Raw genomic sequence first — 13,410 nt, forward strand, 5'->3', positions numbered from 1 at the left:
TCACTGTTGTTGGTGATATGTGTTGGGGGGTGGGATGGGGGGGGGGGGGGGATTCTCTGGTGGTTAGGCCTCAAACGTGCTGTTTTATCAATGAGCACATGAAAAGTTATTAAGTTTCCCTGAAGGTAATTATTGATGTAATTTTCACCTTTTATGTATGCCGATGTCTCCGGATCAAATCATTGTGATGAGTCTTCTGCTGAAGGACAGCGGAGAGGAGATCAGTGTATACATGGGGCTCTTATACATCCCTTTGTGCATTGTGAGTGCGGAGCAATAAAGTACAATCACCTAGCACTGATAGATGAGCAGGATAACAGGCTGCCTATGTAACGAGCCAGCGTATGTATGAATGTGCTTAATCCTTTCATGACCAAGTGTCATTGAAGTCGACGTGGCCAGGTCTAATGTAGCAATTTCAGAATGGGTTTGTTAACTTGGCTATAGACCTAAGGCTAATATGACTACCAGTGGCGTAACAATCACCATAGCGACCCAGGTGACCGCTAGGGGGCCCGGGGCACAGGGGGCCAGGCCAGGACATCCCCCTGATGCCGTGCGGGCCGCCTTGGTCGCTATGGCATCTCAGGCTGCTGGCTGTCACTGTCGGCTGTGCAGCGGCGCGTTCCTCCTCACAGCCGCTGCTGAGTCGGTGACAACCAGCAACTTCGGAGGAGGTGGCTGGGCCCGTCGTTGGCAGCGATGGAGGGGGTGGGGCTTATCGATGGGGAGGCGGGCCCGGCGATCGAGCAGGTGGGGCCCAGTGACGGAGGAGGCGGGGCCCGCAAGCGATCGTGGAGGAGAAAAAGGCGGACAGAGGATCGGAGCAGACGGGTAAGAGGGCTTGACTGCCCGCCTGAGACCCTGCAGAGCCCACCATAGAGAGGCTATGGTGGGCTCTGCAGGGTCACCCTCAGGTGGGCTGTTTGGGTTATCAGGTGGGCCCTAACTAGAAATCACAGGGCCCCATACAAAATTTTGCTATGGGGCCCTGTGATTCCTAGTTACGCCTCTGATGACTACTTACGATTTAGGTTCTTTTAAAGGAGAACTACGGGGAGAGTGAAAAGCACTCATCCCCATAGTTAGAGCCGACATTGGCTCCAGTGATCGAGAACTGAGCAATCGCATACCACTTATCGCTCAGTTCTCGATCATCTACCTGCAGAGAGTGGTGACTGGCAGTGCCCGCTCCCTGCAGGGATTCCCCTCCTCTCTCTCTGTTCCTCCAGCACTGACTGGAGGAACCGATAGGGAGCGGGCGGGCACAGATGGCTCTGACTCTAGAGAGGCAGAGTCAGCTGTCAATCAGGCAACAGGGTGGATCCCACCAATATTGCTTCAGAGCGGCTCTGCACTGTCGGCATATAGCGGTCAATAGCCCGCTATTTGCTTAGTTTTGGGTCACAGGAGGACATTAGAAAGCTGCACATGAAACCTGCAGATTGCGTGTTATCACAAGGCTATGGTGATCACATGATGGGGAATCTTAATTGGTTTCTAATTATTCGTAGAGACCAGTGCTGTCAGTGACAACCGGGTTTGACAGCTAGCCGCACAAAGTTTCTACTGCTAGCTGTCAAGAGGGATGGAGTTTTTGGCTCAGGGTGCGGCATGGTGCCAAGGAACATGTATATTCAAATTGTGGGTGGGAGCCCAAAGCATCAAATACCCTAACTCAGCACCCTGGATCACAAGCTGCAGAGAGCTGTGCCACTTAATCACGTAGTGTTGCTCTCTGCAGCATTTAAGATCCGCCATCTGACAGAGGAAGAAGGGAGACCTGTGGCATCCCGTGTCCAGACAGAAGACACCTAGAACATGAAGTTGGCTTTAAAACGAAAGGGTGTCCATGATCTTGTTATGTTGGGCAACTCACATAATGCAGTTGGCTTCAAGTCATGGTGCGCAGGGCATTATAGGTCAGTTCGAAGTTCCGTCTACTGTGAATTCAGGTCAAATCTAAATCTTAACACCAATCATCATCCACAGGGCAGTTGAATGATCTGGATGGGGAATGGATGCTTCAGAAATGGTGGCTTCATGTGCATTGTCCCTCATGTGATCCAGACATTTGGCTGCCATGTTTGTCAGCTTTGGTCATACATGTTCAAATTTCTGAAAGCTTGCCCTACCCAAACTGGAGCCTGGGCTGAGTACTTCAGCACAGCATGAGTTGGGTTCCTGTAGACATTAGATGTCCAGGATCTGAGACTTCAGAAGATACGGACAACGGACGGGAAGTCTGTGCAACCCCCAACACTGCCTACCACAGATAAAATTGCTCTGCGTACATAGAGCCTGAGAACGACGAGCAAAGAGTATCTGAGATTGCTGATGTCACAGTCTATTATCAGCCATTTATATCTCCTGTGCTTTCTCCACAGTTCCAGCAAACGTCGGAGCACGCCCTCTTCTCCTGCTCCGTGGTGGACGTGTTCACCCAACTCAATCAGAGCTTTGAGATCATTAAGAAACTGGAGTGCCCAGACCCGGTCATCGTGGCCCACTACATGCGCAGGTTTGCCAAGGTCAGTGGCCTCTCGCTCTATTTTAGTATTTGGCATCAAGTCTATCTGAACCTAAAAAGACAATTTAGTAGGACCACTGGGACATTTTTCAGTTTTGCTGCCAACATTGGACCATTTGGCCCACATATCCACATACTGTATCTGCTCTACACTGAGTGGCCAGATTATTATGACCACCCCATCAGTACTTTGTTGGGCCGCCTCGTGACTCCACGAGATGATGAAAGGTGATGCGAGGAATCTGACACGGCACTGTCGCCCTTCTGTTGTCTTGTACCAGTCTTGCCCCTCCCCCGTTCTGCCCTAACATTGACTAGTCGCTGACGGCCACAATTCGCACGTTCAGACCCAGATTTTCGGCTGACAGTCCGGTCTTTAAACACTTTAACAATGAGCCGCTCCTGAACATGTAACGAATTCTGCTGTTTTGCTGATACTCGCTCCATGGCTCCGAGCGCCAACAATCATCCCGCGTTCCAAGGCTGTTATATCGCGTTGTTTCCCCGAATCTTCCCAATCACTTCTACTGTCGTGGTAACCAACCTGCTTCCCTATTTATAATGGTCTGGCCCTCTAGCAACTTCAGCTCCAAATTATAGCTCATTTACCTACAAACGTCAGGTGTTCATAATAAACTGGCCACTCAGTGTATATAATAATCCGGCCACTCAGTGTATATAATAATCCGGCCACTCAGTGTATATAATAATCCGGCCACTCAGTGTATATAATAATCCGGCCACTCAGTGTATATAATAATCCGGCCACTCAGTGTATATAATAATCCGGCCACTCAGTGTATATAATAATCCGGCCACTCGGTGTATATAATAATCCGGCCACTCGGTGTATATAATAATCCGGCCACTCGGTGTATATAATAATCCGGCCACTCAGTGTATATAATAATCCGGCCACTCGGTGTATATAATAATCCGGCCACTCGGTGTATATAATAATCCGGCCACTCGGTGTATATAATAATCCGGCCACTCGGTGTATATAATAATCCGGCCACTCGGTGTATATAATAATCCGGCCACTCGGTGTATATAATAATCCGGCCACTCGGTGTATATAATAATCCGGCCACTCGGTGTATATAATAATCCGGCCACTCGGTGTATATAATAATCCGGCCACTCGGTGTATATAATAATCCGGCCACTCGGTGTATATAATAATCCGGCCACTCGGTGTATATAATAATCCGGCCACTCGGTGTATATAATAATCCGGCCACTCGGTGTATATAATAATCCGGCCACTCGGTGTATATAATAATCCGGCCACTCGGTGTATATAATAATCCGGCCACTCGGTGTATATAATAATCCGGCCACTCGGTGTATATAATAATCCGGCCACTCGGTGTATATAATAATCCGGCCACTCGGTGTATATAATAATCCGGCCACTCGGTGTATATAATAATCCGGCCACTCAGTGTATATAATAATCCGGCCACTCGGTGTATATAATAATCCGGCCACTCGGTGTATATAATAATCCGGCCACTCGGTGTATATAATAATCCGGCCACTCGGTGTATATAATAATCCGGCCACTCGGTGTATATAATAATCCGGCCACTCGGTGTATATAATAATCCGGCCACTCGGTGTATATAATAATCCGGCCACTCGGTGTATATAATAATCCGGCCACTCGGTGTATATAATAATCCGGCCACTCGGTGTATATAATAATCCGGCCACTCGGTGTATATAATAATCCGGCCACTCGGTGTATATAATAATCCGGCCACTCGGTGTATATAATAATCTGCCCACTCGGTGTATATAATAATCCGGCCACTCGGTGTATATAATAATCCGGCCACTCGGTGTATATAATAATCCGGCCACTCGGTGTATATAATAATCCGGCCACTCGGTGTATATAATAATCCGGCCACTCGGTGTATATAATAATCCGGCCACTCGGTGTATATAATAATCCGGCCACTCGGTGTATATAATAATCCGGCCACTCGGTGTATATAATAATCCGGCCACTCGGTGTATATAATAATCCGGCCACTCGGTGTATATAATAATCCGGCCACTCGGTGTATATAATAATCCGGCCACTCGGTGTATATAATAATCCGGCCACTCGGTGTATATAATAATCCGGCCACTCGGTGTATATAATAATCCGGCCACTCGGTGTATATAATAATCCGGCCACTCGGTGTATATAATAATCCGGCCACTCGGTGTATATAATAATCCGGCCACTCGGTGTATATAATAATCCGGCCACTCGGTGTATATAATAATCCGGCCACTCGGTGTATATAATAATCCGGCCACTCGGTGTATATAATAATCCGGCCACTCGGTGTATATAATAATCCGGCCACTCGGTGTATATAATAATCCGGCCACTCGGTGTATATAATAATCCGGCCACTCGGTGTATATAATAATCCGGCCACTCGGTGTATATAATAATCCGGCCACTCGGTGTATATAATAATCCGGCCACTCGGTGTATATAATAATCCGGCCACTCGGTGTATATAATAATCCGGCCACTCGGTGTATATAATAATCCGGCCACTCGGTGTATATAATAATCCGGCCACTCGGTGTATATAATAATCCGGCCACTCGGTGTATATAATAATCCGGCCACTCGGTGTATATAATAATCCGGCCACTCGGTGTATATAATAATCCGGCCACTCGGTGTATATAATAATCCGGCCACTCGGTGTATATAATAATCCGGCCACTCGGTGTATATAATAATCCGGCCACTCGGTGTATATAATAATCCGGCCACTCGGTGTATATAATAATCCGGCCACTCGGTGTATATAATAATCTGGCCACTCGGTGTATATAATAATCCGGCCACTCGGTGTATATAATAATCCGGCCACTCGGTGTATATAATAATCCGGCCACTCGGTGTATATAATAATCCGGCCACTCGGTGTATATAATAATCCGGCCACTCGGTGTATATAATAATCCGGCCACTCGGTGTATATAATAATCCGGCCACTCGGTGTATATAATAATCCGGCCACTCGGTGTATATAATAATCCGGCCACTCGGTGTATATAATAATCCGGCCACTCGGTGTATATAATAATCCGGCCACTCGGTGTATATAATAATCTGACCACTCGGTGTATATAATAATCCGGCCACTCAGTGTATATAAAAAAGCCAGAAGAAGTTCTTAAACACGTCATACAATATGTGTTCAGTTACATGAATAGCTCCCATGTATGTGTACTATGGTTGTCTCTGCTGACCTGTTGGCATAATCCTCACATATTAGGAGAGCAGATGCCACCTCTTGGTTATGTTGTATACGGGTCAGTACTGATTCAGTTGTCTCTCTTATTTTCGGCAGACCATCAGTAAAGTCTTGCTGCAGTACTCCGAAATCCTCTCCAAATCCTTCCAGTCGTACTGCTTCAAGGAGAAGCTGGTGAGTAAGAGCGCCCTCTGCTGGCAGCATGGTAGGACATACCATCGTGAGGTTTGTGTCTGGGGGAATCCATCATGTTTACGTGACACCAGCAGAGTCACCAGAATAATTGAAGAAGACCAGTTTTCCGCTTGGCACAGTCCAGAATCTATAAATTCAGTCTTTTAGTATTTTATTTCTGTCAGATAAATTAGGACAGAGAGGGATTTGCTTATATATTTGGCTTTAGCTTAAGTCAGAACCCTGTCGACTACCTGACTGTACACACGGTCTCCCAGCTCCTGAGTGTGCAGTGTGGGTGGCCAGGCAGTAAAGGTGGCTCGTCAAATCTGCACAGTGCAGGAAAGTGACTCTGTAAGTAATGAAGCAAGGATAAGGATGACAGCCCTACAGGTTGCACTTGACTGAGTGCTAATACCTGAACCAGAGCCCAGCTGATCACTGTTGTTGTTATTATATTGTCTCCCCCCACCACAGTCCTTCTTACAAACTTTCATTCTTCCCAGCCCTGCATATTGATGAACAACGTCCAGCAGCTCCGGGTGCAGCTTGAGAAGATGTTTGAAGCCATGGGAGGAAAGGAGGTATCAGAAACATTTTCTCATTGTTTTATTTTATCTGACTTGTTCTGTAGCTCTGACATCCCCAGAAAACATCGAGTCATTCCCACCAGTTCCTGCCCCAGGGGAGCATTCGCTTTAATGCAGTCCTTCTCAAACTGGGTTCTGTGCAAATGTTTCCTCAAAGGTTTCTGGAGCTTTCCTCAATTGTTTCTAATGGTTCCCTTAAAAGTTTGTAGAGGTTTCCTCAGATGTTTCTAGTGGTTCCTTTAGAGGTTTCTGAAGGTTCCTTTAGAGGTTTCTGAAGGTTCCTTTAGAGGTTTCTGGAGGTTCCTTTAGAGGTTTCTGGGGGTTCCTTTAGAGGTTTCTAGAGGTTCCTTTAGAGGTTTCTGGAGGTTCCTTTAGAGGTTTCTGGAGGTTCCTTTAGAGGTTTCTGGAGGTTCCTTTAGAGGTTTCTGAAGGTTCCTTTAGAGGTTTCTGGAGGTTCCTTTAGAGGTTTCTGGAGGTTCCTTTAGAGGCTTCTGGAGGTTCCTTTAGAGCCTTGGTTCTCAACTGGTGGGTCGTGACCCAAAAGTGGGTCGCGACCTTGTTTTCAGTGGGTCGCCACATGCCTTCCACTTTTCTATGTGAGAGGCTCCTCAGCCTCCCCCTAGCGTAGCAATATCAGTTGTTGCCGTGAACAGCCATTCAGAATATGCTGCCTGGCACCAAGTGTCAGCTTGAGCAGGGGTGGGCTGGAGGTATGGCCGCGAGGGAGCTTCATCCATACATGCATTGCTTACAGTTTCCTCATGTGACCTACAGGGTGCACCAGGGAGTTGTACAAGCAATGCATTTATGGATGGAGCTCCGTCACAGCAGCCAAGCACTGGACCCCAAGCTGAGGATCGCACGCACAGTACCGCAATGCCGTGCATTCCATTGCAGTGCGACTTGGGTCGCCACTTATGTTCAAGGACAAATGTGGGTCCTGAGGTTACACAGGTTGAGAACCACTGCTTTAGAGGTTTCTAGTGGTTCCTTTAGAGGTTTCTGGAGGTTCCTTTAGAGGTTTCTGGAGTTTCCTTAGAGGTTTCTGGAGGTTCCTTTAGAGGTTTCTGGAGGTTCCTTTAGAGGTTTCTGGAGTTTCCTTAGAGGTTTCTGGAGGTTCCTTTAGAGGTTTCTGGAGTTTCCTTAGAGGTTTCTGGAGTTTCCTTAGAGGTTTCTGGAGTTTCCTTAGAGGTTTCTGGAGGTTACTTTAGAGAGGTTCCTTCGGAGGCTTCTAGAGGTTCCTTCGGAGGCTTCTAGAGGTTCCTTCGGAGACCTCTCGGGCTCATCTGTTATTTTGATTACTAGGTCTTGCAGAAAGCAGGTGACAGCCAGAGAATAGAGGCGGGAGAAGCTTCGGCCCCAGCTGAGCCCTTTCCACCACAGGGCCTAAAGCGGGTGCCTCTTCTACTTCTGGGTTTGCCTGGACCCGGTGCATGGATTATAATACCTAGTATGGCGATCTTCAGAGGTGGAAAGGGGGGGGGGTGTGCCTGTAGTCTCCGACCATCTGTAGTATGTCCCCAATATCTGCTAATCTCCTGTACCATGTCTGCAGTCTCTGACCGTCTCCTGTACCATGTCTGCAGTCTCTGACCCATCTCCTGTTGCATTACATTCACTGAACGTTTTATGTGGCCCTTTGGTAATGTCGGGGGCCACACTTGAGGGGCAGCACTATCAAGAATGTTGACCCCCACTGGCTTAAATCCAAATGTAAAAAAGAAATAAATTTGCAGCAGCAGGAGGGCAAAGTCGTGGGACTCTCAGCATTATACTTCATCAGCAGGCGGTTAGGAATATCATTGATGATGTCAGTATCGGTGCTGCGCCCGAGCAGCCAATCAAATTTGAGCTGAATTCCAATAAGCCATCACCTCGTAATTAAGCTGCTCGGCCCTAAAATTCCTGCTCTGTTGTCCTGATTTCCGGAGAACAATACTCCAGCCGTGCCGGTCTTCCCTTCCGCGCCGGTCTCTCTTCCATTGTTGCCTCCCCCCACCCCCCCCAAACTATAATTACCCATCTTTTGTGGCCCCCAGCTGGCTGCTCTGTGGCCCTCCTCTGCTCAGTCTACTAAAATAAGTTTTTCTTCCCTGCTCTGAACTTTTCCTCCCTGGAGAAAATGGAGAGGACCGACTGTCTGAATGCAGTGGCCCCGGGGGGCCAAACCAGCTGCTGGCAAGCCTGAACTGCTCCCATCACAACTGAATCCCTAATGAACGGGGGTGTTTTGGATGCGCGAAATGCGTTGGCTTCTCTACTTGGGCCCTAATGCATTCAAGTTGTGTAACTAGAAACATCAGGGCCCCGGTGCAAGAAACCATGGGGAGGCAATGTTGGCACCTTGCTGGTTACCAGCGCCTGGCCCTCTTTTTCCTTTTGGGCCCCCACCCAAGTGGCGGACTGCTGTGATCCTGGTGGTTCCTCTAGTGTCAGGACCAGTTTAATTGGTTTGGTACTTCAATTCCTACATAGACGGCAGCGGAGGTTCCTCCATCTACGTCAGATCTGGGAATTTTATGGCCCAGGGGCCACATTTGGCCCTTTGGAATGTCCCTGTCCAGCCCATGAACCAGACACGGACTGATCGCCGACCTGCGCTTGGTTATGCCTGGCTGACCAAGGCCGGTGCATCCTCGGCAAGCCATAGCCCAGCACAGGCCCCCTTTTATTCAGTCATTGTTTTCTAGAACCGCCGGCATCCTAGACAACCAATGACATCAGGTGTCCACCTCCTCTGCAGTCATTGGTTGCTAGAACCGCCGGCATCCTAGACAACCAATGACATCAGGTGTCCACCTCCTCTGCAGTCATTGGTTACTAGGACCGCCGGCATCCTAGATAACCAATGACATCAGGTGTCCACCTCCTCTGCAGTCATTGGTTGCTAGGACCGCCGGCATCCTAGACAACCAATGACATCAGATGTCCACCTCCTCTGCAGTCATTGGTTGCTACGAGCGCCGGCATCCTAGACAACCAATGACATCAGGTGTCCACCTCCTCTGCAGTCATTGGTTTCTAGAACCGCCGGCATCCTAGATAACCAATGACATCAGGTGTCCACCTCCTCTGCAGTCATTGGTTGCTAGGACAGCCGGCATCCTAGCAACCAATGACATCAGGTGTCCAGCTATGCCAACAGGTGTCCCCCTCCTATTCAGTCATTGGTTGCTAGGACCGCCGGCATCCTAGACAACCAATGACATCAGGTGTCCACCTCCTCTGCAGTCATTGGTTTCTAGAACCGCCGGCATCCTAGATAACCAATGACATCAGGTGTCCACCTCCTCTGCAGTCATTGGTTGCTAGGACAGCCGGCATCCTAGCAACCAATGACATCAGGTGTCCAGCTCCTCTGCAGTCATTGGTTGCTAGGATCGCCGGCATCCTAGCAACCAATGACATCAGGTGTCCAGCTCCTTTGCCATCATTGGTTGCTAGGACCGCCGGCATCCTAGACAACCAATGACATCAGATGTCCACCTCCTCTGCAGTCATTGGTTGCTACGACCGCCGGCATCCTAGACAACCAATGACATCAGGTGTCCAGCTCCTTTGCCATCATTGGTTGCTAGGACCGCCGGCATCCTAGACAACCAATGACATCAGGTGTCCCCCTCCTCTGCAGTCATTGGTGGCTAGGACCGCCGGCATCCTAGACAACCAATGACATCAGGTGTCCCCCTCCTCTGCAGTCATTGGTGGCTAGGACCGCCGGCATCCTAGACAACCAATGACATCAGGTGTCCCCCTCCTCTGCAGTCATTGGTGGCTAGGACCGCCGGCATCCTAGACAACCAATGACATCAGGTGTCCACCTCCTCTGCAGTCATTGGTTGCTACGAACGCCGGCATCCTAGACAACCAATGACATCAGTTGTCCACCTCCTCTGCAGTCATTGGTTGCTAGGACCGCCGGCATCCTAGACAACCAATGACATCAGATGTCCACCTCCTCTGCAGTCATTGGTTGCTACGACCGCCGGCATCCTAGACAACCAATGACATCAGTTGTCCACCTCCTCTGCAGTCATTGGTTGCTAGGACCGCCGGCATCCTAGACAACCAATGACATCAGATGTCCACCTCCTCTGCAGTCATTGGTTGCTACGACCGCCGGCATCCTAGACAACCAATGACATCAGGTGTCCACCTCCTCTGCAGTCATTGGTTGCTAGGACCGCCGGCATCCTAGACAACCAATGACATCAGGTGTCCACCTCCTCTGCAGTCATTGGTTGCTAGGACCCCCCGGCAAAATTAATTTTCCCTGATCTAGGCTGTGTGGCATCAATGGGGGGTTCCCAGTCATTTTCTATGATTGGCTTTATGGATCACATGACTGTTTGTTTTTGTTCTGAAAGGGAACTTTAAAAACATTCTTGAAAAAGGAAAACCTTTGGGGAATGATAATTCTGACGGACTGAATGTGGACCTCGGCTTATGGTTTTGTGTCCTCCCCCCAGGGACCCCCCCAAAGGGGCCCTTAAAATGTAACTCTTAGTGCAAATACAAAGTATCCCGGGCTCAGCTGGGGATACGAGTGACATTTCTGGCATCCCCGGCAGTAGGGGGTTCGCTGGAGTGACGGAGCCGTTCATGGACCATTAGTACTGGTCCGGTGACAGGTTGTGGTCTGGCGGTGTTCATTCTTGCGGGCAGCCGGTGGAGATCTAGTGGCCGGCGGAATAACCCGTCCGGCTGGAATTGCGCGTTCAGATAATCAGGTTTTCATTCTCTGTCTTCCAGTTGGACACCGAGGCCAGCGACACGCTGAAGGAGCTCCAGGTGAAGCTGAACAATGTGTTGGATATAGGCTGCTGAGCAACGGCTGGGAAGGGGGGAGCTTCGCTACTAGGAGGGGGGAGCTAATCTCATGAGTCACTGCAGAGAGGGGGAGCAGAGGGAGCTGAGCTCCTGAGTCACAGCTGGAAGGTGGGAGCTCGGCTACCATGTCACTCCTGGGAAGAGACACTGCTGAGAGGGGGAGCTGAGCTGATGAGACGCTGCTGAGAGGGGGAGCTGAGCTGAAGAGACACTGCTGAGAGGGGAGCTGAGCTGATGAGACACTGCTGAGAGGGGGAGCTGAGCTGATGAGACACTGCTCAGAGGGGAAGAGCAGGATGAGCTGAGCTGAAATTGGGGAGCTAACCCCCAAAATAAAGTCTTTCTCACCTTGTCATTGCTGAATCAGACTTGTGCTGAGATGTCCCGGCACAGATAACCATATACAGGGGAGACATGGATGGGATGTTGGTGTTGTATTGGGGAGGAGCAGGCTATCATAGAGTAGGATAGAAGTGTATGCTGTTGGCATTGCCGGCCCCATGTTGTGCGGGGTCAGGTGACGTGTGTCTTGTGCTCCCTCCTATATCGTTCCCCTGTGTTGGGTCGTCTGATATTTGCGCCCCTCCTCAGGCTTTCCTCTGATGTGATCCGGGGAGACGTGACCTGGCGGCATTACCACAAATGAACAATAAATAAGAGGAGAAGCTGAAGTTTAATGAGGTCATCTTATATATATCTGTGTATATAGGGGGTGACACCCCCACACAGGTATCCAGAGCGCAGTGCGCCGTGACCATCAGCCGTCCATCCGGGATGTGTAGTGACAGGCCGCACAAGCACATCCAGCTCATGTCAGAGGGAATCAATCACTGCACTGACCGCAGGCCTCTTCCTGCTCCCTGGACTGTCATGGCGGATCTGTAACTCACATGTAGGCAAATGACGGTCACGTGATGAGGGAGAAAAGGTTTTCACGGGATGCAGCGTGTACTGTCTGTGACTCTGTCACATGTCCCAGGCTGCAGTTTATTATAAACTATTATTATAAAGCATCAGTTTGTATTGTTTGCTTAAGTGACCCAGGCCTCAATGTATATTATCTGTATGTGTCACATGACCCAGGCTGCATCGTATATTAACTGTATATGGGTCACATGACCCAGGCTGCATAGTTTATGGACTGTATACCTGTCACAGAACCCACAATGCAGTGTGTACATTTTCGGTATAGGTGTCACATGACCCAGGCTGCGGTGTATATTGTCTGTATAGGTGTCACATGACCCTGGCTGCAGTGTATATTGACCTGTATAGGTGTCACATGATCCAGGCTGCGTTGTATATTGTCTGTATATGTGTCACATGACCCTGGCTGCAGTGTATATTGTCTGTATAGGTGTCACATGACCCAGGCTGCAGTGTATATTGACCTGTATAGGTGTCGCATGACCCAGGCTGCAGTGTATATTGTCTGTTTAGGTGTCACATGACCCAGGCTGCAGTGTATATTGTCTGTATAGGTGTCGCATGACCCAGGCTGCAGTGTATATTGTCTGTATAGGTGTCACATGACCCAGGCTGCAGTGTATATTGTCTGTATAGGTGTCACATGACCCAGGCTGCATGGTTTATTTTCTGTATAAGTGTCACATGACCCAGGCTGCAGTGTATATTGACCTGTATAGGTGTCACATGACCCAGGCTGCAGTGCATGTGGTAAAGTACTCAGTGGTAGATCCAAAGCTGTTACTGTACTGTAGGTGATGTAAATTTTTACATGTAAGACATTCGCTGTGTTTGCAGCTTCCAGTTCCGGATAGACGAATGTATTAAGCAGATGTCGGAGATTCTCAGTCACGTGAAGAGCACCGGCAATGTGGCAGCTAACGCCAGGAACACGGTGGCACAGGACGCCGACAATGTTCTGCGCCCCCTGATGGACTTCCTGGATGGCAAGTGAGTACTGCGACTCTTCTCCATCCAACTTTCCACCGCAGACTTTGGAAAAAGGAAATGGGCCAATTTTTTTTTTACTTCCGTCCTT

At 49.2% G+C, this 13,410-nt stretch overlaps 1 protein-coding gene across 1 annotated transcript in view; it reads left to right on the forward strand.

Moving 5' to 3' along the window:
* The window catches only part of LOC108799480 (protein unc-13 homolog B-like), a gene marked incomplete at its 5' end in the record, with an annotated part of 285,160 nt that overhangs the window by 247,575 nt on the left and 24,175 nt on the right, over positions 1-13,410 (forward strand). The window contains 6 exons of the mRNA XM_018571343.1: positions 2,388-2,531; positions 5,908-5,985; positions 6,492-6,569; positions 11,328-11,383; positions 12,489-12,515; positions 13,170-13,322. Coding sequence (XP_018426845.1) covers positions 2,388-2,531; positions 5,908-5,985; positions 6,492-6,569; positions 11,328-11,383; positions 12,489-12,515; positions 13,170-13,322 — 536 coding nt within the window. The remainder of the gene's footprint in view (positions 1-2,387; positions 2,532-5,907; positions 5,986-6,491; positions 6,570-11,327; positions 11,384-12,488; positions 12,516-13,169; positions 13,323-13,410) is intronic.

Source organism: Nanorana parkeri, unplaced genomic scaffold, assembly GCF_000935625.1.
Source record: "Nanorana parkeri isolate BGI_ZX_2015 unplaced genomic scaffold, ASM93562v1 scaffold1737, whole genome shotgun sequence".
In the NCBI taxonomy this organism is placed as follows: domain Eukaryota; kingdom Metazoa; phylum Chordata; class Amphibia; order Anura; family Dicroglossidae; genus Nanorana; species Nanorana parkeri.